At 43.9% G+C, this 27,716-nt stretch overlaps 1 protein-coding gene across 1 annotated transcript in view; it reads left to right on the forward strand.

Annotated features, from left to right (window-relative positions):
• BCL9 (B-cell CLL/lymphoma 9) overlaps positions 1–26,132 on the forward strand; it is an 88,152-nt gene extending 62,020 nt beyond the window's left edge. The window contains exons 2-10 of the mRNA XM_008066008.2: positions 4,034–4,170; positions 6,439–6,521; positions 11,166–11,478; positions 12,695–13,011; positions 14,263–14,452; positions 15,331–15,430; positions 18,703–20,944; positions 22,150–22,410; positions 23,770–26,132. Of these exons, the coding sequence (XP_008064199.1) occupies positions 11,426–11,478; positions 12,695–13,011; positions 14,263–14,452; positions 15,331–15,430; positions 18,703–20,944; positions 22,150–22,410; positions 23,770–24,887 (4,281 nt within the window). The 5' untranslated portion in view covers positions 4,034–4,170; positions 6,439–6,521; positions 11,166–11,425 and the 3' untranslated portion in view covers positions 24,888–26,132. The remainder of the gene's footprint in view (positions 1–4,033; positions 4,171–6,438; positions 6,522–11,165; positions 11,479–12,694; positions 13,012–14,262; positions 14,453–15,330; positions 15,431–18,702; positions 20,945–22,149; positions 22,411–23,769) is intronic.
• The last annotated feature ends 1,584 nt before the right edge of the window (positions 26,133–27,716 follow it).

Raw genomic sequence — 27,716 nt, forward strand, 5'->3', positions numbered from 1 at the left:
TGAAGAAAGTCCTTATCACTCTGCTTTTGAGGTACCGATCATCAAAATCTTTATGTTAGAGATTTAAAAATGGTGCTTGAGAGGCTCAGAGGCTCAGCACAGCACTAGCTGGTCAGTCCTAACAAAGAACACTGGCAATTCTCAAAGATCATCTCCCTAAAAGACTGGGGGGTACCCAATAATGATAGCTGATCTTCTTCCGTCCCCCAGTCCTGCCTCCGGGGTAAGTGGCACCTGGGGGAGGGGGAGGGGAAGGACCGGAGCCGGGGGTTGGGGGGGCCGAGTCCGAGTCCGCGTGTTTTTGGCCGGTCTGGGGGCAGGGGCCGCCCAGCCGCGAAGTGCCTGGTTTGCGGGGGGTGGGGAGGGAGAGACGGGGTTCGGGGTTGCGGGTTTAGTGAGTTGAGTCTGGAGGAACCTGTGGGGGCGAGGTAGGGGTGCTTCACCAGCGGTGGAGAGAGACGAGGGCATCTCAGTTTTTTTTAGAGGTTGTGTCCCAGGCAGTGCTTGGAGAGGTTGAACGAAGAGATATGACGGCCCCAGGGTCCTGGCATGAAGGGCGTTGGAGGGGCGAGATGGAGAGCTAAAAAGGGGAATTCAGATCGAATTTGGTGGGGTCTGTAAGACCCCTGAGATGGATAGAGAAGTAAGTGGACTTTGCAGGCCAGTGACTTGTTGAAGGGTGGGGGGGAGGTGAAAGCTAAAAAGAACGTATGAGTAGTAAGGGGCTCAAGCAGGTGAGTTGGCGATGTCTGGGTCATTGAGTCATTGTGGGGGGCTTGGGACACACCAGTGATTTCCATAGTGGAGCCCTAGTCAGTGGCCTTTGAAAGTTGCAAAGACTATTAAGATGTCACTGATTAGTGTTGGGTAAGTCTGGTGAAATGGAGCTATCCTAAGGAAAACAACAGCAGGGTTGGTTATTATGTCCAGCGGGAAGGAGAGGGAAGGGCCAGAGGCCTGTAAGAGTATTGCTGGGGGCCTTATGTGAAGGCTACCAAGCATGAAGGAGGCCTGAAATCTGTCCTCCAAGAGTCCTGGTCTGCAGGAGGGTAAGGAAGAATGAGTTTTAAGGGGTTAGAGAGGAGAGCTTAGATTGGAGTCCAGGTGGGGATAATAAAAGTTACTAGACGAGGCAGAGAAATGGCCAAAGCCGTCTCTTAGTGGAGAGAGTCTATAAGGTGGGATAGAACTGATGCAAAGTTAGACTTTGGTTAAGGCCAACATAGGTAAATCCCAGACAGTGACTTCAGTGGGAAGATGACTGTCTATGTAAAGAGTTACATTTTGGTCAGTGATCTGTAATGGAGTATATGTTAGCATTTGATATATTCTGGAATTAAATGTTTGTACTTGGGGCAGGAATTTGGGCTCTTATGCCCAAAATGATGAATCAGATCGAGCAATTGTAAGAATAAGTAGTAAAATCGTTGAGCGATGGGAGGCGGAAGCAAAAGGATGTTAAAAACCCTTTGACTGTGGAAATTGTGCAACATGATTGTCTTGTTGGATTTGTATTTTTACTGAATACTAGTGATTGGAAAGTTGTAGTAAGGAAGAAACGATTGTGTGAATAGTGTAATGGTTCTAAGTAAAAACTTAAGAAAGTCCTCCTTATTCACTGTTGAAAAAGACCCAAGCTATTAAAGACGGAGATGGGTTAATAAGAGGAGCTGTTAGTTAAATGGCATAAGGCTGCTGCGAGGAATGAGAGTTCCATTAATTGTTTGAGGGCTTAGATAAGAGAAAATTTAATGTGAAGTTGAGAAAGGTTGAGAAGGGAGGAGGGGACTATGACATTTGGTAGTTTTATGACCTAGAGATTTGGTATTGAACCATAAAAACATTATTTTGTAATAACTATGTTGAGTATAAGATGATAATGGTTTCAAAAGATGGTAGATAGTTAGGGAGGTCATTGGCTACAAAATAACAGTTTCCATAATTTTCTTTTTGTAAGGCAAGTAGTATGTAACTTGGCTCTTCAGAAGTGTCTTTTCCTGCAAATCAAAAGAAAGTGCTCTCTGGCTTATAGAAAAAAAATACAGAGGTTTCACAAGCATAATCAACTAAATATTTTAATGGTCACTTGGTACAGTGATTTGAGCCTTGAACATAGAACCAGAAAGTTGGTTCTCCCGTTGACTTATGTGTGTGACTTTGAACAAATCTTTCACATTTGTCCTCTAGTTCTCCCATCTACAAAGTGGTGAGACCACCTGCCCTAACCATTCACAACTGCAATTCAGCCTAACAAATTAATTCCTATCTGCGGAGTGCTTCGAACACCTCTGAGAATGAGAGGTTATATAGCCCAACTCTTTTCTCACTTATGACAAACTACTGTTTCACTAACAGACCATATTCAGCTTTCGTAACAATTATACCAAATGCTTCATTAAGGAACAAAAAAGAGTATCTTGTACATCTGTCTTGTTCTGTTGTTTGAGTTTGTGTTTTATATCAGTTTTGAAAGGTAATGCCTCTCTCCATTTAGTGACAAGACAGTAATAGCAATGACAATTGTAGAAATGTAAGCAGAGGTCCCCATGGGAGAGCAGGAAAATAGATGCTGCAAGTGCTAACCCAGGATATACCAGCCCCACGTGTGTGGCTTTAAACATGTTTCTTAGTTTCCTAGCAGCTTAGTTTTCTTCAGATATGAAATAGTTTTGGTGGAATGATTTCTGTGTCTGCCTTCGTGATTGGTACTTGCTCTAAATCAGAGGTTCTTAACCTTTTACATCCCATGTGCCCCTTTGACAATCTAGTAAGGCTTAGAACCCCTTCTGAGAATGTTTTTTATTCTTAATTTTTTAGAGATAGATTCTCGCTCTGTTGTCCAGGCTAGAGTGCAGTGATCCATCATAGCTCACTGCAGTCTCCTAACTCTTGGACTCAAGCGATCCTTCCACCTCAGCCTCCTGAGTAGCTGAGACTACTCAGCCACTGAGCTGGGCTGAGCATGCCCAGCCAATTTTTAAAATTTTTTTGTAAAGACAGGATATTGCTATGTTGCCAAGGCTAGTCTTGAATGCCTCACTTCAAGTGATCCTCCTGCCTCAGCCTCCTGAAGTGCTGGGATTACAGGCATGAGCCACCGTGCCTAGCTTGCAAATGTCTTTTAAATGCACAAAATAAAATGCATAGAATTACAAACGAAATGGAAACAGCTATCAAAATGGTAATTGTGAGATAGTGATATATGTGTTTCTTTATAGCACATTAAATAATAAAAAGTAGCTACAGGTCTAATGGTACTGTAATTTTGAAGTGATGATGAGTGTGCATATTATGCCAACATATCTGCAACAGTTACAGTGTGACATGAAAATGTCTTGTGGTTTCTCTTGGTGACAAGGCCACAGGGTTGCTAATGCTACCATGGGTTGCTACCTACATTCACAATTGAAGGCTGTGCTAACTTTTATTTTGAGGTTTGGCAAAATGAAGATCTAAGGGTTTTCCAGCAAATTTACAGACATTTCTCCCTTCTTCAAGTCTGTCCACAGACCTCTTGGGCATCAGTGGAACCTAGGTTAAGAACTCTTGCTCTAGACCACCTGATTTTTGAAAGTTAAATTATCATATGACTAGTTGGGTTTTGGGCTTTGTGATATTTTTCAGCATTTCCATTATGCTAAGAACAAGAGCATAGAGAAGACATGAAACAAAAGTTCATTTTGCAACCTGTGGCGACTGTTTTTGGTTGTGGAAAAAGTTAAAGACAGTGATTAAAATGAGGCTTTTGTGTCTGGTGGATTTTGCTTTTCTAAACTCCCAGTCATCTATTAGCATGGCTAGGCCTCAGTGGGATGGGTTTGGGCCACAGTGTACTTATCTCTGGCCTCTTGTATTTTGAGTTTTAGTGGTTTTGCCTTCTTTCTTCATTTTTGACCTTTTTTTTTTTTTTTAACTGTTCCTTCTTCCATATATTAGGAAGATATTTGACCACAGAACATTGGGGAATGGGTGGTTTCTTTTGGAATCAGTGTGAATTTGGGTATGATCTTTTCCTTTCTTCTCATCCCTACAGGACTGACTGTGAGACTAGCTGGTGTCATTCCACTTTGACCTAAAAATTCCCATCCATTTGGGTGGCAGAGATATCACTCTTGGAAGGCTCTTCTGTGTCCCGATGTAGAAGAAATAACAAATCGGACGTTTTGAAAGGTAAAGAACATGATGATAAAGTCCATTACGTTGTGAGTAAATCTGAGTTTTTGGGTTTTTGTTTCTTTTTCTATAGGGTTTCTTGTAAGTTAAAACTACATTTGTTCATTATTCTAGGAGTTCCTAAGGCAAAAGTCATCAAATTAAGTGCAAGTCAAAACTATAAGAGTTACCTTATTTGTACCTTTCTGTGGGCAGGGACTTATACAGTAACTCACCCCATAGGGCCAAGGAGAAAAGCAGGTCCCGAGAAGTTAAACAGATATTTACCATGTCATCACTGAATTTTATGAATACCAGGTAAGGGTAGTCATAGGCAAGCCCCAAGCTCATTACAGTACATGGATCAACCAGCACTGATTGAGTTTCTACAAAATATGAAGTGCTGAGATGACGAATGACACTGCCCTCAGGGAGTGCCCTGTCTACATAACAGGAATACAGTTTTGTAAGTGTTAATATAGAGTTGTGAATATAATGCTATGGGGCCATGAAGGTCATACAGAGGATAGTTGGTAATCAAGGAGAATTTCACAGAGAAAGGATATTTGTGCTGAAGTATTACTTGGGGTAGCCGTTATTCTAAATGTAATAGTTGAAATTCATTTTTGAATGCTTGGATTTTGTTAAAACTCTTTAGCTTGATATAAATTTTTATTTGCCTACTTAAAGTTTGTTAGCTTTTGAAGGACAAGAGATACATTTTTACCCCATGAGTACCAAAATGTACGTTAATACTTTGTTTGGAACAAAGTTTTCTATAGTTTGCTTTCTCCACATGTTGGGGAAAATTGACTCTTCCTATTGTGTACTTTTTCTGAAAGGAAGCCTTTTAGCAGTTGGCATGTCAGAAGTTAAGAATGAACTAGGAATGGAATCCCAAGGCTTTTTAGTCCCACATTCTAAGTTTGATACTATGCCTTTTATGGAGTAGTGGTCATAGCACAGAAATGAAATTTGTTAAACATGACATAGTTCTAATAAACTGGACTTCTTAGAGTAGGGAAGTAAGAAAGCATCAGTGAAAGAATAGAAATTGGAATTCTAGAGGTGATTCTGTGCTTGGTCAGATTAATTTGTGGATTTACTTATGACTTTATGGCATCCTTATTTAGAAATCCTTTAAGGATGCCTAAATAATTTAACCCTAAGACAGTCTGGAACTTGCTTCTCTCTTACAATTTAAAAACTGTCAATTCTGGGCCAAGAGGGAGACTTGGTGTCATAATTGTAGTTTACAAGGACTGATGTTGAAAATTGCTCTTCTTGACCACTATCCAAGTGTTTTGTTGCCTTAAACTAGTTCAGTTGGGTACAGTACTTTGCACACAGTAGGCACTGAATAAAAGGAAGTCATCTGGCCAGGTTGTTCAGCTCTAAGTTGCCCCAAAAGTATATGAAAACAAATTTCCTGCTGGATGCTTGCCATGTGGAGTTACCGTTGAGAGCAGGGAGGAACTGTGAATGTTTTTCACTTTGTAAGTTCAAAAGCATATCTGGAATTTGGTTTCCTTTCACATTGACAGTCAGCTCTTGCTTCTCTATACTAACAAGAAATGGGCAGAAGCAAAAATGTGAAGATTTTTTTTTTCTATCAAGTGCCCAGAAATTTGGCCAGGCACAGTGTCTTATACCTGTAATCCCAGTACTTTGGGAGGCTAAGGTGAGAGGATTGCCTTAGCCCACAGTTTCAAGAACAGCCTGGGCAACATCGCAAGACCTCATCTTTACAATGAACCAAAACTTAGCCAGGCTTGGTGGCATTCGCTTGTAGCCCCAGCATGTAGTCCCAGCTACTCTGGAGGCTAAGGCGGAAGGATTACCTAAGTCAAGTTTGAGTGTTCTGCGGTAGCTGTGCTCATGCCATTGCACTCCAGCCTGGGCTAAAGGGTGACCGAGTGAGACTGACTCAAAAAAAAAAAAAAAAAAGGCAAGAGAAAAGAAATAAATAAATGCCCAGAAATTTTAAAAAGTAGAAAAATTTACTTTATTTGTACTTGTTATTTCTCTAGCCTCTGAAAACAAAATGTGCCATAGTGAAGGAAGGAAAGTCACAAGGCCCTTGAAATATCTACAGATTGAACATATACCTTTTAATTATAGGGAACTGATTCTGTTTATGTAGGAGATGAAAACTTCCTCTTAAACGAATATTCTAGAATAAATAGGAAACCTGTTTTGCTCTTGAAATACTCAAGGATAAATTGATAATTGTTGATTTTTAAAATCCACTTAGACTTTGTTTTTCCTTACTTTATCCTCTTCCAGGCAAGGGTCATCTTTGAGAAGGAGGTTCCTGGACTCCTTACCTCCAGGATGAGCACTGCTGTGTCGTGACCCTTGGGGTTTTGGTGAGTAAACTCATGGATAATAGCACTGGAACCCATGCCTAGCTTAGAAAGATGATCTTGGGGAAAAGCTTCAACTTATATTCAACACATTTGTTTTTCTTTACATCATCCAGCTACCCGCCACTCCTGCCTCTTGTCACCACCATTTTATTGTCTGCTTCTGCTGTCAGCTTTTTAAGATTTGTCTGTCTGTACCTGGCTTATTTCACTTAATGTCCTCCAAGTTCATCTGTGTTGTTGCAAATGACAGGATTTCCTTCTTTTTAAAGGCTGAATAATATTTCATTTTGCATATATACCACATTTTCTTTATCCATTCATCTGTTGATGGACACTTAGTTGATTCCATATCTTACTTATTGTGACTACTGCAGTGAACATGGAGTGCAGATATCTCTTCAACGTATTGATTTCATTTCCTTTGGATAACAACAAATATTTTTGGAGCAAATACCATGTGCCAGGCACTAGAGTAAGTTCTGAGTATATAGAATGAACACATCGGTTGTGGTCCCTGCCTTCATGGAGCTCATGGTTTAGTGGGAGAGAGGAATAGTATACAAATGATCAAATAATTAACACATAATTACAAAGCATGAAAAATGTTATGAAGGAAAAACCCAGGATGCTGTGAAAAGAATGTGACAGAGAATTTCATGTAGGTCGGTGGCATCCAGGGACCCTTCCTCTGTAAAGAAGAAACTCGTAAACTGAGACTTCATTCAGTCAACAGAAATACTCAAACTTGATATGGTAGGGTTGAGGGTTAGGGAGAGAGATGCCAAGAATGACTTCCACATTTCTGGCATTAGCAGTTGGGTAGGTAAAGGAGCCATTTATTAAAATGTGGGAAACTGAAAGAAAGATAGTTTTGGAAGGAAGGCTGTATACCGAGATGAAGAATTCATGGTTGATCCTGTCAAGGTTGAGACAGCTAGGGATATGTCAAACAGGCAGATGTGTCTATGGGTTGAAACTGAACTGGACATGTAAACTTAGGAGTTGATGGCATGAAGAAAACTGACAGATGAGAAGAGAAGAGGACCCCGGATAGAGGGCCGAGGAACTCTACATTTTAGATATTGGGTGGGGAGGTGGCCTGCAAAGGAAGCAGATGATGAGTGCCCAGAAAGGTGGAGGAAAGCTGGGAAAGCATGGTGTTGTGGAAACTAGAGTGGGGAGTTTCAAGAAGGAAGTGAGCAACTGACAAAAATCTAGGAGGTAGAGTAAGATGAGGTTAGAAAAGCGACCAGTGGTGACCTTAACAAAAATAATGGTTGCTCTGATCAGAGGGTGGAAGTTATTTTAAAATGGTTAAAGGATGAACGGCAAGTGAGGAACTGAACACTGTATGTCTTGTCAACTCTGGAGAAACTTGACTCTAAAGGGGTTTTGTTTTACTTTAATTTTTTTTTTTAATACTGGAAGATACTACAGTGTGTCTGAATGCTGATTAGAGAGATCAGTAGACACAAGAGTCAGAGAGGGTGATCAAAGGAGAGAATGAGGGCTCTCAGAAGGCTAGGAGGGATGGGTCTGATCCACCTGTAGTTGGAAAAATCTTTGGGAGAAAGTGGGCTTTCATTTTCAATTTTTGTTTTGCTTGTTTCAATAATAGAGAAGAAAGAGGGGATAGGTACTAATGAAAATAGGTTTGTGTATTTCTTGGTGAGAATTTCCTGCATGTTAACATCTCTTCCTATTAAGTACTGGGCAAGGCCACATATTGAGAGTAGAAGAGGGGGAGGGAAGGTGATAGGAGATGTAGACGGTATGAAATGTATCAGGCAGAATAAGCTAGGGCTTGCTGGAGAATGGGAGTAGTCATAATATGGTTAGCACTGGAGAGCTTAGTTATACTGCTGAGCACTATTTGTGAACTAGCTCACCTTGCCCCCCAAGGCTGTACTTTGATCGGCACTGTGAAGAACACAGATTGGGGCCAGAATGCCTACTGAACACCCCACTCTGGCATTTCCTAGAGTGTGACTCTGGACAAGTCACTTAGTATTTCAATCCTTAGTTTCCTTATCTCTGAAATAGGAATAGTAGTAGTATTCGGCTTCTGAGGTTGTTGTGAATGGGTTGACATGTTTGTACAGTGCTTAGAACAATGCCTGACACATAGTAAAAATGTTGAGTATTAATTTAAGATACAAAAGAAACATTGTATAGGTAGAGCTAAGGAGTTAGAAGATTCAGTTTTATTGTGGAAAAAAAAAATCTTTTTGGCCATAATGATTCTGTAGAAGATCTTTTCCAGTTCTTAAAGGTAAAGCAATTGAACACTAACCTGCTGAAGAGCCTAATTTTATTCTTTGGAACTTTTATTCTTTGGGCGGAAGTTTTTGCTTGACTGTTTTTATCATCAGAAAGACTAAAACTAGGGATGATTTATTTTAACAGTTTCCTTGGATTAGGGATTGAAAAACATGGATTTTATTACCAGTCACTGGGCAAGCCCACATGGCTTATTTCAACCCCTGTGCTGTCCCTCCCGCCATAAAGTAATAGTAAGGGAGATGGCTTAGAGGAAAGAGCCAGGGTCTGAGGGCACTGACTGGAAACGTGGGAGAAACCATTCAGGCCCCTTGGACTTATTTATCTGTAAAATACCTGCCAATCAAGGTCTGGCAAATTGTGAGAATAAGAAACTGTATGTAGAAGTACTTTGAAAATAAAAGTGTTTTATGTTCACAACATTATTACTAGAAATAATCTTTCTACCAGTTCATCATAAATGCCTGGCAGATTAATTAAGTGATTTGCTATTTGTAATATGTTTTGAGTTTTTTTGGAAGAAGAGTGCAACACAAATGCCAGGTTTCTGTTCTGTGAGAAGCTGAATAAGTCACAGAGGATCTAACTACATTCTTAGTACATCATGCTGAGTATTTTAGAAAAACCAAAGAACTTAAACACAAGGTTCTTGTGAGAACATAGTCTTCACAGGGAGATAAAATAAACACCTAGGATTATTCAGTACAGCATGTGATTGAGTGCTAGAATATGAGATGCTGGCAGAAAGTACCAGAAGTTACAGAAGGGGACTATGTAGGTAGCAACTGCTTTTCTTTCCCTGAAGTAATGTTTTCTGATGGCTTTGTCCATGCAAGATGCATTTGCTACTTCTGTTTTACCAGTGATTTCTAATGTTTAGTGAGAGGTGACAAAATGGTTATAATTATAAATGTCAAACTTGACAACCACAATCCATTTCCCAGTCTAAACAAACAAACAAACAAACAAAGGCTGGACAGGGTGGGGGATAAAAAATATAATCAAGACTAAAATGTTTTTTTGTTTTTTAGCATGTTTTCTCTTGAGGTCAGCTTAGAAGCATTCCATAATGTCTTATTCTAGTTCTTTTTCCTGACTTATTTATTTAAAAAGGAAAAAAATTAAATTAGGCATACTCAGAACTTTCATAATTTTTTTTTCAATGTCCCGGGTGAAATGGCTGGGACTACTGCAGATTTCTAAATGAAGAAATACACATTTAACACTTGACAATGATCATAGTGCCAAAACCTAGAAATAACTGACCCTCCCAGTTTTAGTCCCTTTCTTGAATCTCTCAAAGTAGATGTAACCTGTAACACCTGAACTATTGCCAACTTCCTTTGGTTCTTTAGTCACAAATCCTGGGTCTAATATCCTCCTTCTTTATTCCTATTCTTTGGCAGGAAGATGCCAGAAACTAGAGGGGGAGAGGTGACTTCAAGAAAGTCCTACTGGAACTTCCTGGGAGGGAGTGGTGACTTAAAGCATGTCTTGGTTCTATCTGGACTTATCCAGGCTTCCCTAAGTAAAGGACTTTCTCATTTGTTCTCTAGCTGGGTTTGGGAATATTTTCTTGACCTTTATGCTTCAAATTAGCCTTACAGATAGGCTCAAAAAATATCTAAGCCTTCAAAGATGTTCTTTTACCTTCAAAATTGCAGATCATTCCTATGCTTACCCATGCCTGCAGTCACTGTCATTAAGCAGTGAGAACACGAGACACATACTCGGCATAATTTAATAGAAAGATCATGGAAATCAGGGGGCAGAACTGATTGTATTTGGTGTTGTCTCAGTATTTGATTTCAGAAGTACCTCCTTTAATTGCTCCCCCCTCCCCAGCCCTGAGGCCCTGAGAGTATAAACAGATTAATTTGCTTCATGGTTTGCAATCGGGGTGAGTTTTTTATATTTCAGTGCCATGGTTTGCCATCAGAGCTGGAACACCAGATAGGCACTATGGATCTGCAGTACCCCGTGGTTTTAAAGCATTGTTCTGGAAAAAGAAAAACCCAAGTTTCTGAGGGTTTTGTGTTCAGAAGTAGAGAAATGTAAGGGAGAATAGGTGGATCAAGGTAAAACTGCCTTTCTTCTCTGTGCACCCTCTCCTTGCCCATGCTACTTGGGTGGGAGACTTGCATGCGTGACAGGAAGTCCTGGTCACCCTTCAGCTGCTCTAGCCCTAGAGCCTTTGGCTAGTGTGGGAACTTCACCCTTTTCTTAACCCTGCTGGGAGCTGAGGCATGGTCTAGCTTCTGCTTCGCTGAGTTGGCTAGTGCTGTCACCTTGATCCTGTCGTAAGGGTGTTTTATGTCTCTGTGTTTTTGCTCCCAACCTTTTTTGGGCGGTCTTTTCCTGTAGTGTGCCCTGGAGATGCGAGATTTTCCTTTGGCAGTAGGAGGCACACACCCAGAGAATGCTGGAACTGCAAGGGGAAAGGACCCACTTCCACAGCAGAGAAAAACAAAGAGGAAAAAGGCACATAGGCGGCCAGCATTAAGGGACGCACCCAGCAAGCAGTGGGCCCCTGCCACTGCCCCCAGCAGCTGTTTCTGCTGCAGCCCGAGAGGAACTCGGTGAACTCGTCCCTGTTTGTGACTGCAAGCTCAGGATTTCAATCAATGCATTCCAGTAACCCTAAAGTGAGGAACTCTCCATCAGGAAACACACAGAGGTAAGGGCTAGGGCCTCCACCCATGGCCCCTTGGGCATACTGTAGGTGCACCATGAACACTCATTGGTGGAACAGTATGTTGACTCAGAAGCAAATGCGAAAGGAAGTGAAAATAGACTAGTAAATAGTAATAGAAGAGTAACAGGCTACAGTATAATCAAAGCTTGTGGTGGAGTTTTCCTTTGTTGTTCTTTTTTTTTTTTTTGAGTCGGAGTCTCACTCTGTCGCCCAGACTGGAGTGCAGTGGCCGCTCCCGGCGACAGCCTTCCGAGTAGCCGGAACTACAGGCGCGTGCTACCACGCCCGGCTGATTTTTTGATTTATTGTAGAGATGAGGTCTCGCTGCCCAGGTGGGTCTCGAACCCGCGGGCTCAGGCAATCCACTCACCTCAGCCTCCCAAAGGCGCGGATTACAGGCTGAGCCACCGAGCCCTGCTCCTTTGTTATTCTTTTGTCCATCGTTCCCTGACCTCCCTTCCCCTCCCTACCAAAGCACAAACAAAAGGGCCCTAGAGATTAACCAGCATGATCTGCCAGAGTTGGCAAATGAGGAAACTGAGGCCTGGAATGGTGAGGAGGCTTAACATCTATAACACCAGCCACAGGATGCTCCCTGTGAAGCTGTGTCCTCAGTTCCACAGTATTGAAATTGTTCCTTTAAAAGCATTTTTTCCCATCCCCTGAGGGCAGTGGTTGGTCTCTCAGTTTGGTATATGCTGCCAGTTTGAAGGAAGTCTATCCTGAAGGAGCTCTCTAACCTGTCAGTCCCTAGCTCCCGTGCTCTCCGGGACGGCTTGTATTTTCTGCAGGGAAACTAGGCTCTTGTTACAGCTGTTCCTTGTCATCAGCCTGGGGGTGGGTAGTATTTTGATCTTAACGATGCCTGTTTGTTTACTCTGAGCTAGTCTTAACATAAGAGTCACTTCTCTGTACATAGAAACCGTTGTCCTTTATTGACAGAAGCCCTAGAGATGGGCCTCCATGTGACTCTAGGGTTCCCGAGACCTGGCAGGCCACACTGCCTGATCCTCCTCTCTGTTGGGAGCTCTGAGGTGGGAGCAGGGGTGGAGGGAGCGAGCAAGTGGCTGAGGTGAAACCTGGGTGGGTATTTAGTCCTGTGGGTCTCCTTGACCCGTCTTAGAAACTGCTTTCCCTAATTTTGTGCTGACCAGCTGTGCCTGGTGTCTGATCTCCCTTTGTTATTTCTTTCTTTTAGTAGCCCTAAGTCAAAGCAGGAGGTGATGGTCCGTCCCCCTACAGTGATGTCCCCATCTGGAAACCCCCAGCTGGATTCCAAATTCTCCAATCAGGGTAAACAGGGGGGCTCAGCCAGCCAATCCCAGCCATCCCCCTGTGACTCCAAGAGTGGGGGCCATACCCCTAAAGCACTCCCTGGCCCAGGTGGGAGCATGGGGCTGAAGAATGGGGCTGGAAATGGTGCCAAGGGCAAGGGGAAAAGGGAGCGAAGTATTTCCGCCGACTCCTTTGATCAGAGAGATCCTGGGACTCCAATCGATGACTCTGACATGAAAGGTATGTCTATAAGATCTTTGAGACTCAGAGGGAAGTAGGTATTCCTGAGGGAAGGCCTCTGACATTTAGTGGAGGCCAGAGAGCCTAGTATCAGACAAGTGGGAACAGCAGGTGTCAGATTCAGGAGATCTCACTGCTTACTCACTGCTTAGGATGGAACTGTTTCTTCTCATGTTGCTACTGACTGAAGAATAGTTGGGAACTTCTTTGTTGAAAAGTTCTCACTCTTAAGGATGCAGAGTGGGTAGGAGCTATGGGAGAATGTTTCATAGGCCCAGTGGTGTTCTAATGCATGTTTCTGGCCTCCATGCTGTCTGCACTTCAGTTTCAAGCCAGTGGCCCTCATTGGAGCAGTTCTTCTGGCTTCCCCTCCTCTTCTCCATCAGAACAGTCCTCCAAGGCTTGGGTTTTATGTTCTCTGGTTGCCACTTTGCCAGACTTGTAGACACAAGAGGAAGCCTTAATGACCGAGGCACTCATCCAGGTTTATCACAGCTGATTTCAGTGTGGCAGGAAGGAGTGGCTACCAGATGGGTAGAGATTTGGCAGGCACCAACCTGAAGTGAGCCAGGCAAGGTATGGGTCCAGTGGCTGTGGTTTTAGGCGTTTTTCCTCATAGCATAAGCCCAAAAATCTTAACTGGAGGCCTGATTATGAAGTTAGTATTCAAGTAATGGAAGTGTGATTCCCCAAATTAGAAATAAAAACCTGAGTGATTGTTCCTTCCTTCCTTCTTTCTCCCTTCTTCCCTCCTTCCCTTGGGTGATTTTGGGAGGCCCTGCAAGTGCCAGCACTGTGCTGGGTGCTGGGATGACATGGTCAGCAGCAGATACAGCTGCTGTCCCCAAGGATTTGAGCATACCTACAAAGCTGGTCTTTAAGCAAGCAATTATAATAAAATTTGATAAATGCTGAAATAAGGGAAGTTAGAGGACTTTGAGATCCATCAGCAGCAGTATCTAGTCAAGCCCAGAAAGTTTCAAAAAAAGTTTCTGGGAAGGAGAAACATTTACACTAATATCTGAAGGATGTGTAATAGAGAAGTAAGAATTTGGGGGAACAGTGCTTTATAATTAGTCAATCAGGGAGAAGAATATTTGAAATTGTATGAGTAGAAGATAAGGTTTCCTTTTAGCAAGGTACTTCTTCATTGAAATTTTCAAGGTGGGTTTGTGTTGTGATGCTATAAATGCTGGCAAAAGAAAGGGGGTATCATTCTTTCTATGACGATGAGTTTTTTCATTCTTTTAGAATGTAATTCTGCTGACCACATTAAGTCCCAGGATTCCCAGCACACACCACACTCGATGACCCCATCAAATGCTACAGCCCCCAGGTCTTCCACCCCCTCCCATGGCCAAACTACTGCCCCAGAGCCCACACCTGCTCAGAAGACGCCAGCCAAAGTGGTGTATGTGTTTTCTACTGAGATGGCCAATAAGTAAGTTGACGGCTGTGTTTTGCTGTGGGTCATGGCTCGAGTGTTTGGGGACCCAAGTTCTTACTCCTATTGCAAATTGATTCTTCTTTTTAACCTTTGTATTGTTATCACTTAAAGATAACAGTGCAGAAAGAGGTAAAATTAAATATAACCCCTCCCAACTCCATTCCCCAGAGGCAGTCACTGACACTACAGCCTTAGCTTTCCTTTCAGAAATGTTTTGTGCTTATGCAAATATACATATATACCTTTTTTAAACACAGCAGAGATTGATTGTACAATACACACTTTTCTGCAACCACTTATTTTTTAAATGATACAAATAATAAATGTTCATTCTAGAATGATTAGAAAATGTAGCTAAACAAAAATCCCTGGACTTCACAGAGATAACTTCTGTGACATTTTGGTATGTATGTTTCTAATGGATGAGTGAATCAATAGATTTTTGATTATTTATCAAAATTGTGATATGCCCTACATATGATTTTCTGATTTTTCTTTCCTACTTAAGATAAAAAGTGAATCTTGACAGCCTTAGACTATCATAAGGTGTTGTGAGACTTCATGTTGCCCCCTTTTCAGATTGGGATTTTGAACTAGGATTATCCATAAAACTCCTAGCACGGTGTATTGGCTTTGTTTTTTAATGTCTCTTTGGAATTCGCTAATGGCTATCTTTTAATTTCAGAAGTTTGATAATAATTGCAAAACATAAATAATGAAGCATGTTTCTCTTGATTTCTTATTCAACATCTCTAACGATCCTTTAAACTCTTGCTGTTCCTTACAAGTTCAATCTGGGGTTAAAGTGCTTTAGAATTACAGTTAGTGAGATAGAAAAAAGTTCTAGTGTGCACTTTCTCCTGTCTTTGTAGAGCTGCAGAAGCTGTATTGAAGGGCCAGGTTGAAACTATCGTCTCTTTCCACATCCAGAACATTTCTAACAGCAAGACAGAGAGAAGCACAGCCCCTCTGGTACGTCGTTTCAGAAATGGGATAATGGGTTAATGGTTTTACAGACTGCAATGGATTGAAGGAGGGTGAGTTTAATGGATAGGGAGACAGTCATGATGTTGTGAGCTGCTTCTGGGCCTTTAATCTGCCATCTGGAGGTTAAGCGTATCACACCGTACTAGCCTTTTCTACTAGAATTCTGGTAGATTGATGAATCACTAGGGGGAAGAAGATATAAAATAAAAGAGGAGTTATGTAGATAATCTTAGGGTTTCCTTCATGTAACTATCTCTGGGAAAATCTGAATTTAGGCCCAGTGTACAGAGCAGGTTTTTAAAAACTAACATTCTTGAGTTAGTTGTAAAATGGAGGAAAAAAGGCAACAACTAAAACTGCAGTACTAGAGTACATGATAATAATACTGTAACCAGAATCAGTGACTTTCAAAATGACTATTTAAAAACAAGGACCACTGAATGCTTTTAATTGCTTGATATTTCCAAAATTATAATACATGTTATTACAGTACATTGCAGATATGGAATATGCTTTTGACTATACAGTCATACAGACTTAGCTGATCTTTCCCACACAAATCTGTGTCTTTAGGCAAGTGTGTGCATGGATACCTCCAAGTGAAATATTTACATGCATTTTCTATCTGGATCTTAAGCACCCACTGTAACCAAAAGATATTTCTTATGTCTAGCATTGTCAGAGTGTTGCACCAGATGGTATAGGGGATACTAAGAGGCACAGTCCTTGCTTTCAGGGAGCATAAAATCTAACACTGAGATGAGTCTTAAACATGAAAAGCTCGATAACAAATAATAAACATGATTTAAGTAACAATGCTAGATAAAATGGGTGACATCTTTCCTATTTTGTGTATCAGAAGTCTCTATCTCTGTAGGAATAAGCTGAGCTTGGGCTTTCCTAGACTTAGAAAATTTAGAAAAGGAAGTTCATATTCTCCATGCATCTCAACTACTCAAGGATAGAGAATGCATACAATTATATTTAAAATGCTTGTTGTCCTAGAATACACAGGGTACAATGAAACTCAAACCAACATTTTATTGAGTTCATGACAGTTTTGGGTTTTGGGGTTTTTGTTTTTTTTTTTAGTTGGGTTCTCACTATGTCACCCAGGCTGTAGTGCAGTAGCACAGATCACACAGTCCTTCCACTTCAGGCTCCCAAGTAGTTGAGATTACAGACATGTGCCACCACACCTGGCTAGTTTTTTAATTGTTTTATACAGACAAGGCCTTGCTATGTTGCTTAGGCTGGCGTTGAACTCCTGAGCTTAGGCAATCCTGCTACCTCAACCTTCCAAAGTGCTGGGGTTATAGACATGAGTCACCATGCCTGGCCTAGTGGCAGTTCTTAGAACGGTTGTCACCTATACCTTCTCTGGTACTAAAATGAAATCAGGGATGGAGTTAAGGAAGGAATTGAGAATAATCCATTACTCTATATCTCAAGTGACAAGAGTAGAACTAAATGGTTTCTACTGTCATGATTACCTTATATAAAATCATTACCCACCCGAAAAAAACAAAACCAAATCAGCTAAACCAAACTTAAAATGTCACTAGAAGGAGAGTTAAGGTGACCTCTACACTCCAGTTAGAAGTTGCGAACATGGAATATGCTTTTGACTGCACAGAGTCATATAGACTCAGCTGATCTTCCACACACAGGTGTGTGACTACAGGCAAGTGTGTGCATGGATACCTCCAAGTGAAACATTTATACACACATATGTGTATATATATATTTTTTTCACAGAATGTAAACACTCAAAGATACGTCTTTGTGTTTATACAGCACAAACTGTTCACACACAGAGAAACACGTAATGATTACTTTACATATTTGCACACAGGTAAAAACATTCCAGAAGCCGGGCTCGGTGGCTCAGCCTGTAAAACGCCTTTGGGAGGCTGAGGTGAGTGGATTGCCTGAGCCCGCGGGTTCAAGACCCGCTTGGGCAGCGAGACCTCATCTCTACAATAAATTCAAAAAAATCAGGCAGGCGTGGTAGCGCATGCCTGTAATTCCGGCTACTTGGAAGGCTGAGCGGAAGGATCGCCGGAGCCCGGCAGGTCGAGGCTGCGGTGGCCGGGAGCGGCTGCTGCACTCCAGTCTGGGCGACAGAGTGAGACTCCAACTCAAAAAAAAAAAAAAAACATTCCAGAGAGTAGGTGGGGAGATAAGTAAGAGCCTTAAGGGTTTGGAAATACAAACAGAATTAGTGAACAGGTAGAAGCGAATGCACACCAACAAAGGAATCTGGAGGCTGATGGAAGAGCCCTGAGGCCGGGCTTATGGTGCAGGCCCTTCTGTTCTTCCGTCCCATGTCACTCACTTTCCGCAGTGCTGTGCTTTAGACCCAGAAATACATATCCCTCTTCTAAACACGGCATCCATGTCACCAGTTGAGGTGAGTGTGCTTTTACCTAGAATTAGTATAGCATTGGTACTTAACAAATAATAATAAGGCAGTCATCCAGCCTGTTAAAAAAGGGCAGTCTGCTGTCTATTGGAAAGAACAGATCAAGAGACACCATGAGCTAGATAGCCTCAGATTTTTCTACAGATGCTTCCTGCCTGCAGAGTATCTTACTGCAGTTAATGTACAAATTCTTATAAAATATGGAATCAGTGATCACAAACAAAAAAACAGAAACTGGAGATGTCAGACCCCTTGGAAACTCAAGGAGGGGAGCATTCAGTAGTCACCCTGCTGGAGGAGACGCTGAAATAGAGCGACCTGACCCGGTGCCTCTGGCTGGAGAGTACAGAGCTGCAAGTGACTTCCGCTTTCTCTTTCAGAAGGAAACATCAGACCTTTTGATTGACAGTGAGAAGTCTGCATACCCAGTTGTACTTGTAGGGAAACGAAAAAGGTGTTAGGTACAGCCTCCCACACACCAAGAAACTAATCTCTCTCGGAATCAGAAACACATAGTAGACATGTGATATCAAACCTGTTCCTCGAAATAGATACTCAAATGTATTCACTTTGGCAGAGTGTTCTCCCCTGGCATGCTTATAAAGTTATTGAAACTTAATCTTCAGCAAGGGAAAGAGGATGCCATTTGACAGTAAGTTAAAAAAAATCAAAATGTCTCCATGTCCAAAGTGAGGTTATCCATGAGCAATTTCTACAGCAAGTGTCAGTGTAGATTTATGTGCCTGGGACAAGTCCTTTGTAACATATCTTGCTCTTTTAATTGCTCTTCTGTTCATTTACCAGTGATTTTGAAAATCTCGTTTATCTTCAGAACACACAGATATCTGCCCTTCGGAATGATCCGAAACCTCTCCCACAACAGCCCCCAGCTCCAGCCAACCAGGACCAGAATTCATCCCAGAATACCAGACTGCAGCCAACTCCACCCATTCCGGCACCAGCACCCAAGCCTGCCGCACCCCCGCGTCCCCTAGACCGGGAGAGTCCTGGAGTAGAAAACAAACTGATTCCTTCTGTAGGCAGCCCTGCCAGCTCCACCCCACTGCCCCCAGATGGTACCGGGCCAAACTCAACGCCCAACAATCGGGCAGTGACCCCTGTCTCCCAGGGCAGCAATAGCTCCTCAGCAGATCCCAAAGCCCCTCCACCTCCACCGGTGTCCAGTGGCGAGCCCCCAACACTGGGAGAGAACCCTGATGGCCTGTCTCAGGAGCAGCTGGAGCACCGGGAGCGTTCCTTACAAACTCTCAGAGATATTCAGCGCATGCTTTTCCCTGATGAGAAAGAATTTACAGGAGCACAAAGTGGGGGACCCCAGCAGAATCCTGGGGTATTAGATGGGCCTCAGAAAAAACCAGAAGGGCCAATACAGGCCATGATGGCTCAATCACAAAGCCTGGGTAAGGGGCCTGGGCCCCGGACAGATGTGGGAGCTCCATTTGGCCCTCAAGGACATAGAGATGTGCCCTTTTCTCCAGATGAAATCGTTCCACCTTCAATGAACTCCCAGTCTGGGCCTATAGGACCTGACCACCTGGACCATATGACTCCTGAGCAGATAGCGTGGCTGAAACTGCAGCAGGAGTTTTATGAAGAGAAGAGAAGGAAGCAGGAGCAAGTGGTTGTCCAGCAGTGTTCCCTCCAGGACATGATGGTCCATCAGCACGGGCCCCGTGGGGTGGTCCGAGGGCCTCCTCCTCCATACCAGATGACCCCTAGTGAAGGTTGGGCACCTGGGGGTGCAGAGCCATTTTCTGATGGTATCAACATGCCACATTCTCTGCCCCCAAGGGGTATGGCTCCCCATCCCAACATGCCTGGGAGTCAGATGCGCCTCCCTGGATTTGCAGGAATGATAAACTCTGAAATGGAGGGGCCTCATGTCCCCAACCCGGCTTCTAGACCAGGTCTTTCTGGAGTCAGTTGGCCAGATGATGTGCCCAAAATCCCAGATGGTCGAAATTTTCCTCCTGGCCAGGGTGTCTTCAGTGGTCCCGGCCGAGGGGAGCGCTTCCCAAACCCGCAGGGATTGTCTGAAGAGATGTTTCAACAGCAGCTGGCAGAGAAGCAGCTGGGTCTGCCCCCAGGAATGAGCATGGAAGGCATCAGGCCCAGCATGGAGATGAATAGGATGATCCCAGGCTCCCAGCGCCACATGGAGCCTGGGAATAACCCCATTTTCCCTCGAATACCAGTTGAGGGCCCTCTGAGTCCCTCTAGGGGCGACTTTCCAAAAGGAATGCCTCCACAGATGGGCCCTGGTCGGGAACTTGAGTTTGGGATGGTTCCTAGTGGGATGAAGGGAGATGTCAATCTAAATGTCAACATGGGAACTAACTCTCAGATGATACCTCAGAAGATGAGAGAGGCTGGGGCGGGCCCTGAGGACATGATGAAATTACGCCCAGGTGGCTCGGACATGCTGCCTGCTCAGCAGAAGATGGTGCCCCTGCCATTTGGTGAGCACCCCCAGCAGGAGTATGGCATGGGCCCCAGACCATTCCTTCCCATGTCTCAGGGTCCAGGCAGCAACAGTGGCTTGCGGAATCTCAGAGAACCAATTGGGCCCGACCAAAGGACTAACAGCAGGCTCAGTCACATGCCACCACTACCTCTCAACCCTTCCAGTAACCCCACCAGCCTCAACACAGCTCCTCCAGTTCAGCGCAGCCTGGGGCGGAAGCCTTTGGATATAGCTGTGGCAGGCAGCCAGGTGCATTCCCCAGGCATTAATCCTCTGAAGTCTCCCACAATGCACCAAGTCCAGTCACCAATGCTGGGCTCACCCTCGGGGAACCTTAAGTCCCCCCAGACTCCATCACAGCTGGCAGGCATGCTGGCAGGCCCAGCTGCTGCTGCTTCCATTAAGTCCCCCCCTGTCTTGGGGTCTGCTGCTGCTTCGCCTGTCCACCTCAAGTCTCCATCACTTCCTGCCCCATCACCTGGATGGACCTCTTCTCCAAAACCTCCCCTTCAGAGTCCTGGGATCCCTCCAAACCATAAGGCACCCCTCACCATGGCCTCCCCAGCAATGTTGGGAAGTGTAGAGCCAGGTCAGTATGTTTATATCCTCACAGCTGCACCTTGTAGTTGGAGCTTGCTAGAGCCTGGGCTAGGTAGTTTAAGAAAACTGATGTCTTGATTTTACAGCCAGAGAGGCAGCCTTCACTGAAATGGACGTATCTATGGCAAGGTGCATAAACAGCATTGCACGAGGTTATGCAGAAATGTCCAATCTGGGCAAAAATGTGTGTTAGATGGGACTGTTAAAAGAGAATGGGAGATATGTGTCAGTTCACAGAATATATTTGTGCATGCTGGTGAACACATGCTGGTGAAATAAAATGTCTTAACAGTGGTTGAATGTGGCTTCTTTAAATTTTGGACCCATCCACTTCAGGGGGCTGTCCTCAGGTCCAGAGATTTTGAGTGTAATCCTAAGCAGAGAGAGGGGAGATTGCTGTAAGATTTGCTTGGTTCTCATAAATACCTGTGTACCACAGAAATAGTTACCAAAACCTTCTCCTTGGTAGAATGCTGTTCTCATATCAGCTATAGTTTATTAGTATTTTCTTCCTAGGAGAGGCTCTCATTGATGATGGTGGTTTTGTGAACAGGACCAGAGGTGGTCACTGGAAGTAGTGCTGAGGTGTAAATAGTAGGTTGGTGCCGTCTCCACTTGAAAAAGACTAGAATCACAGTAAGATAGGAGATTTATCCTACTAAGCTAAAGTGCTTCTCTGTGGGGTAGCAGTTCACCGAAGCATTACAGAGGAACCACTTCTTGGACCTTTTTGGTAAAAACATCCTGGTTGTGGAAATTAATCAAGAGTGTGTGTAGAGTGACGTGCTTAGTACCTGGGGTTGCATCACTAGTCTTGCTTCATGGCATACTAATGCCAGGGTCGAATTCCAAATTGTGATTGGCAAGGGAAAGAGATCCACTTAGTTCACATTCTATTCAGCGAAATGATTGTCTGTAAGCCACGTTTTCCCCAAGCTTGAACTAATATTTTTAACGCATTCCTGGCGTGTTTGTCTTCACATCTGTTGATCCGTCACCTCTATCACGCTGCAGTCTCCCTCTGCACACACACGAAGCTTGACTGGAAGATTGATGATTTGTGTCTTGGGTGTAATAACACTGTCCTGTTCATCTGTCTCATTCCTGGCCTTGCTAGTTCATAATCATAGGGCCCAATAGCCTTCAAAAGGAATCTAATTCCCTGCCCATTTTTGTTTTGTTTTGCTTTCTTAGGTGGCCCCCCACCTCCTACAGCCAGCCAGCCTGCCTCTGTGAATATCCCCGGAAGTCTTCCCTCTAGCACACCTTACACCATGCCTCCAGAGCCAACCCTTTCCCAGAACCCTCTCTCTATTATGATGTCTCGAATGTCCAAGTTTGCAATGCCCAGTTCCACCCCTTTATACCATGATGCCATCAAGACTGTGGCCAGCTCAGATGATGACTCCCCTCCAGCTCGTTCTCCCAACTTGCCATCAATGAATAATATGCCAGGTAAGAATTTAGAAAGACAAGACGGAGCTGGTGCTAGACAAAAGAGAAACTACTTGAAGTGCTTTCTCAATGGCTGTAGACCTGAATAGGTGGAAGTTCAGCAAGTCAAAAAATACCTTCTAAGTTTCAGTAGAATTAAAGTGTCTTGACTAGAAGGAGATACCTCTTTTTTTAGCTTGATTAGCATTTGTTTGTGAGAAAGCAGCTTTCCTTGTAGTTCTGATGCTTCTGTGTACCTGGATGGGGTTTTGTTTTGTTTTGCTTCTTTTTTGGTCCTCCTGTAGCAATCACTGAAAGCAGTTGCTTTTTAACATCTGATTGGAATGTTGTTAGTGCTCAAGTATTTTTTTTCTAGAAGGGTGACCTCAAACCATAGCAACCACAGGATTTCAGACAGTGGGAAGTCCCTATCTCCTAGAGAAGCCCTTTCTTCACGATTAGGGAGATAATACAGTTCTTCCTTTCCCTGCTCACTCTGAACACCTTCACTCCCACACCTACCCTCTCACCTCAACCCTTGCCAGCCTCACTAACAGGAAGTGATCCGGGATGGTGGAAGTGATCAGCAAGGAGGCCGTGACTTTTCAGCCAAGGGCTTCTGGTTCCAATTCTGTTCTGATTGTCAGGAATGCTATTAATTTATCAGCAGTCCTATTTGGCCAGATTTGGACATGCTCCCCCGACAGAATAGCCACCATTCCTACTGCTTAATAGTGATTCCATAGACTCTATGGAACTAACCAACTACTTAAATGTCCCAGAGATTACAGTAGAACGTGTATGCTTTCCTTTTCATGAAAAGTTATCATTTCTTTAGCATTTTGTGTAACCTGGAGTTGTAAATGCTCTTTCTCTCCATGGCAGTATAAAATAATGCCAAATACCAATCGAAAAAAGACTCATTTGGTTTCTTGGTTATTATTTCTGATCATTGAAATTGTAGTATTGATTGATCCTCTCTCTACACAAGGACCATACTTAGGTCATTCAGGCAGATTGTTTTCCTCTGTATTAAATGTCTCCAATGAAGAAGACTATACTCGTTTGTGTATTAATTTATAACTTTTCACACAGGAGAATTTCTCCTTTGTTGTCTTTTACACGTTCCTACAGTTTAAGAATTTCTCCTTTGTTGTCTTCTACACGCTCCTACAGTTTACGACTCAGTTGTCTTGTTGGCTTGTGTGTCCCCAAATGTATTATAATCTTATTGATGGCAGAGATTATGTGTTGTATTTTTTCCCAGAATAGTACTGTGCACATTAGATGCACGATGATTTTTTTGTGAATTTTATTTATTATAGTTTTTCTGAGTTGTTTTTGGTTAAGTTGATTCCTTTGATATCTTTATTTTTCTAGGAATGGGCATTAATACACAGAATCCTCGAATTTCAGGTCCAAACCCCGTGGTTCCGATGCCAACCCTCAGCCCAATGGGAATGACCCAGCCACTTTCTCACTCCAATCAGATGCCCTCTCCGAATGCCATGGGACCCAACATACCTCCTCATGGGGTCCCAATGGGGCCTGGTTTGATGTCACACAATCCTATCATGGGGCATGGGTCCCAGGAGCCACCGATGGTACCTCAAGGACGGATGGGCTTCCCCCAGGGCTTCCCTCCAGTACAGTCTCCCCCACAGCAGGTTCCGTTCCCTCACAATGGTCCCAGTGGGGGGCAGGGCAGCTTCCCAGGAGGGATGGGTTTCCCAGGAGAAGGCCCGCTTGGTCGCCCCAGCAACCTGCCCCAAAGCTCAGCAGATGCAGCACTTTGCAAGCCTGGAGGCCCTGGGGGTCCCGACTCCTTCACTGTCCTGGGGAACAGCATGCCTTCGGTGTTTACAGACCCAGACCTGCAGGAGGTCATCCGACCTGGAGCCACCGGAATACCTGAGTTTGATCTGTCTCGCATTATTCCATCTGAGAAGCCGAGTCAGACGCTGCAGTATTTCCCTCGAGGGGAAGTCCCAGGCCGCAAACAGCCCCAGGGTCCCGGACCTGGGTTTTCGCACATGCAGGGGATGATGGCCGAACAGGCCCCCAGAATGGGACTAGCATTACCTGGCATGGGAGGCCCAGGGCCAGTGGGAACTCCAGACATCCCTCTGGGGACAGCGCCCTCCGTGCCAGGCCACAACCCCATGAGACCACCAGCCTTTCTCCAGCAAGGCATGATGGCACCTCACCACCGGATGATGTCACCAGCACAGTCCACAATGCCGGGCCAGCCCACCCTGATGGGCAATCCAGCTGCGGCCGTGGGCATGATTCCTGGCAAGGATCGGGGACCTGCCGGGCTCTACAGCCATCCTGGGCCTGTGGGCTCTCCAGGCATGATGATGTCCATGCAGGGCATGATGGGACCCCAACAGAACATCATGATCCCCCCACCAATGAGGCCCCGGGGCATGGCTGCCGATGTGGGCATGGGTGGATTTAGCCAAGGACCTGGCAACCCAGGAAACATGATGTTTTAAGCTGCTAAGATGGGATGTGCCGATCCTTGTCACGATGAGATTCCAGGTCCTGAGAGCTGCTTTGAGGGAGTTCCAGGAGTACTTACTTACTATTGGTCATGCAATAGGAGAACAGAGACCCTAGGGCTGCTTTGGGGGAGGGGGGAACTCGAGAATGTATGGATTTACCTAAAAACAAATTATTCATTTAATCAACAGGTGTGTTTTTTTTAAGATTTATTTTTTAAAAATTATTTTTGTGGACTTGGGTATCCCATGATGGCACCTACTTTCGGGAATCTGTAGCCGTGCTTTGAAAATTGCCATCGGTCATGTGTTGCACCGTTCTCTGTATGTTTACGTCCTTTGGACTGGCTTCTCCCAGAATTCTTTTCTGTTTTTGTTTTTTTGATTTGGGCTTTATTTTTTTGTGTACTGTACTATATTGTAAAAGGGATTTTAGCAGAGACTTTAGTCTTTGGGGCAAGAGGAGAACAGGAATGCTGGGCTGTTTACTTTAGGTGGAGAATCCATCTTCAGACCTTTGGACTATTTTCTTTCAACTCCAGTGTATAGAAAAACCAAACTACGACCTCAGAGCAGAGTATTAATGAAAAGCACAAAAAAAGGAACTAAGTTCAGCGAGGGGTGGGGGGAGGGGGGAAATTTTTCTTTTTAAAAATAATAAAGCTTAGGACGTTTGTTTTTCAGTTCAAGTGCTCTTCAGCACTGTCTGTCTCTCCCAGGATACCAACCCACCGTCACATTCTTCTTGTTTTCTCGCTCCTGTTTTGCCCTGTTTCCTCGGTTAAGTGTGTTTCCTTCCCTTGTGCCCCCCATTGGTGACCCTTTGCTTCCCTCCTCTCTTTTTCCCTTTGGCAGCTGCAATACATGGTGTTATTTTGGGGAAATAAATCTCGCCTTCCAGCCGAGCGTCCTCCTGGCTCTGGAGGGGAAAGTCTGTCCTTGGGATGCTCTCTGGTCTTTTTTTCCCCTTAGTCTTTCGCTTCCCCAACGTACCGTGCCCTGCCCACCTTGTTTTCTGTTCTCCTTTTATTAGGAATTCCCAAGTGAATTTTATTAATGTGGGAGTGGAACAGATGCTAAAAGCTATCCAGGATTTTGTTTTTGTTTGTTTTAAATTTTGTGGTTCCTTCCCTTTCCTTCCCCTCCCATGCGTAAAACGTTCTGTGTAACCTCCATTAAATTTGGTACAAACCACTCGCCAGAGCTGTGGTGTCAGAAAAATAAAATATATTGTTTCTTATAAAACGGAACTGCCTTTTTTGATCATTTCATTCCTGCTTGTTTAGTATTTGGGCATACCAGTTGCCATGTGGCCCAGAAGCTAGAATCCCTGTATTGGAGCTGATCGCTAGAGGGATGGTTTGGGGATGTATAGAAAAGTGCCTCCTCAGATCATGCATTTTCCTGCTGTTGAGGCACAGCTACTCACGTAGGTATATCCTGTACTATTCTTATCTCAGTCATGAAAGACTAGTTATGAACAGAAGAGCAACCCTGGTCCCAGTGCTGAACTTTATCACTAGGGCAATTATAAGTCTTTATTAGGAATTTCTGTGACAGCCAACTCGGTGGTATGAAGTAATGAAGAAAACCAAAGGTTCTACTGGTTATTTTGAATAGGCCATGAGATCTCTCTAGTCTTGCTAAGTGGAGACTAGTATGACGGTACCTGCAAATCAAGGATTTCCACGGGCCGTGGGTTTCTGTGGTCCATTCTCCTTCCCATCTTACCACCTGTCCTAAGTGCACAGGTCACGTGCCTTCAGCGCATCAGTGTGTATCCTGCAAGTGTCTGATGGCCTCACTGTAGTGTTTCTGTGCAATTAATTTTGTTCTGGTGTATTTCTTTGAGTTGTAATGGGTGTTTTTAGCTCAGCAAGTGGGCGTCTGTATGCGTGTTTGTTCTTAGGTGAGAGGAGCTTAGTGGAACGGCAGGTGCAGAGTCGTCTGCAGACAAACTTATACAAATTGGGCTCTGCTGGTGTTTCACAGTCTGAGTTTTTCTCTCTGACAGTTGTTTTGGAAAGCTGTGTTCTCTTCCACCTTCAGCAGCTGTGTCTTCTCAGCAACACAAGTGCCCGAGACAACAAAAATGTGGAAATGAACATTCGAGCACCTACTCTACCAGTCACCTCCATGTACGTTACCTAGCTGGGTTTTGTAAAGTCGGTGGTGATCATTTCATTTGCAGATGAGAAAACTGAGCTCACAAGTTGAAGAATTCTGACTTGATTCGATCTATTGATGCTGAATGGCGAAAATTTGTTGTAGAAAGATTAGGATCGTAAAATGAAGATTTTGTAGCACAAATGTAGCCACGTTCTAGGTCCTCTGCTTTAAAGTATATGGAAGAGAACAGGGTAACAGCAAGCATGGGGATAACAAGATGAGAACCAGAAGAAAGGGTCTCACCAGACATTTGTCCCCTGGCCTGGCTTCTTGGGTGGCCCCTCCTTGCTGAGTGTCATGGTCACTCGTGGTGTTTGGTTCTGTTTCTGCTCTCTCCCAGGCAGGGAGTCAAAGCAAGAAAGGAATGCAGAGCAGGTACCCACTTAGAGGGCAGCAAGAGACTGACTGACTGGTGGACCCTTGAGGCAGCCACCAGCTTTCCTGGGAGGCTCTGGTGGGGTGCGTCTCTCCTGAGGCCCCCTGCTGGAGAACTCAGAGCAGTGCAAATCAACCATTTGCATATAAAAAACAGACCTCATCATAAATCTTTATTCATTTGCTTTATCATCATATGCCAACATCTCATCATGATGATTCTGATAAACCAAGTTTATTTAGAGTCTAAATATAACAATTTCTAGTTTACTAAGATTG

This window comes from Carlito syrichta, unplaced genomic scaffold (assembly GCF_000164805.1).
Source record: "Carlito syrichta isolate Samal-C Ts95f unplaced genomic scaffold, Tarsius_syrichta-2.0.1 Scaffold308835, whole genome shotgun sequence".
In the NCBI taxonomy this organism is placed as follows: domain Eukaryota; kingdom Metazoa; phylum Chordata; class Mammalia; order Primates; family Tarsiidae; genus Carlito; species Carlito syrichta.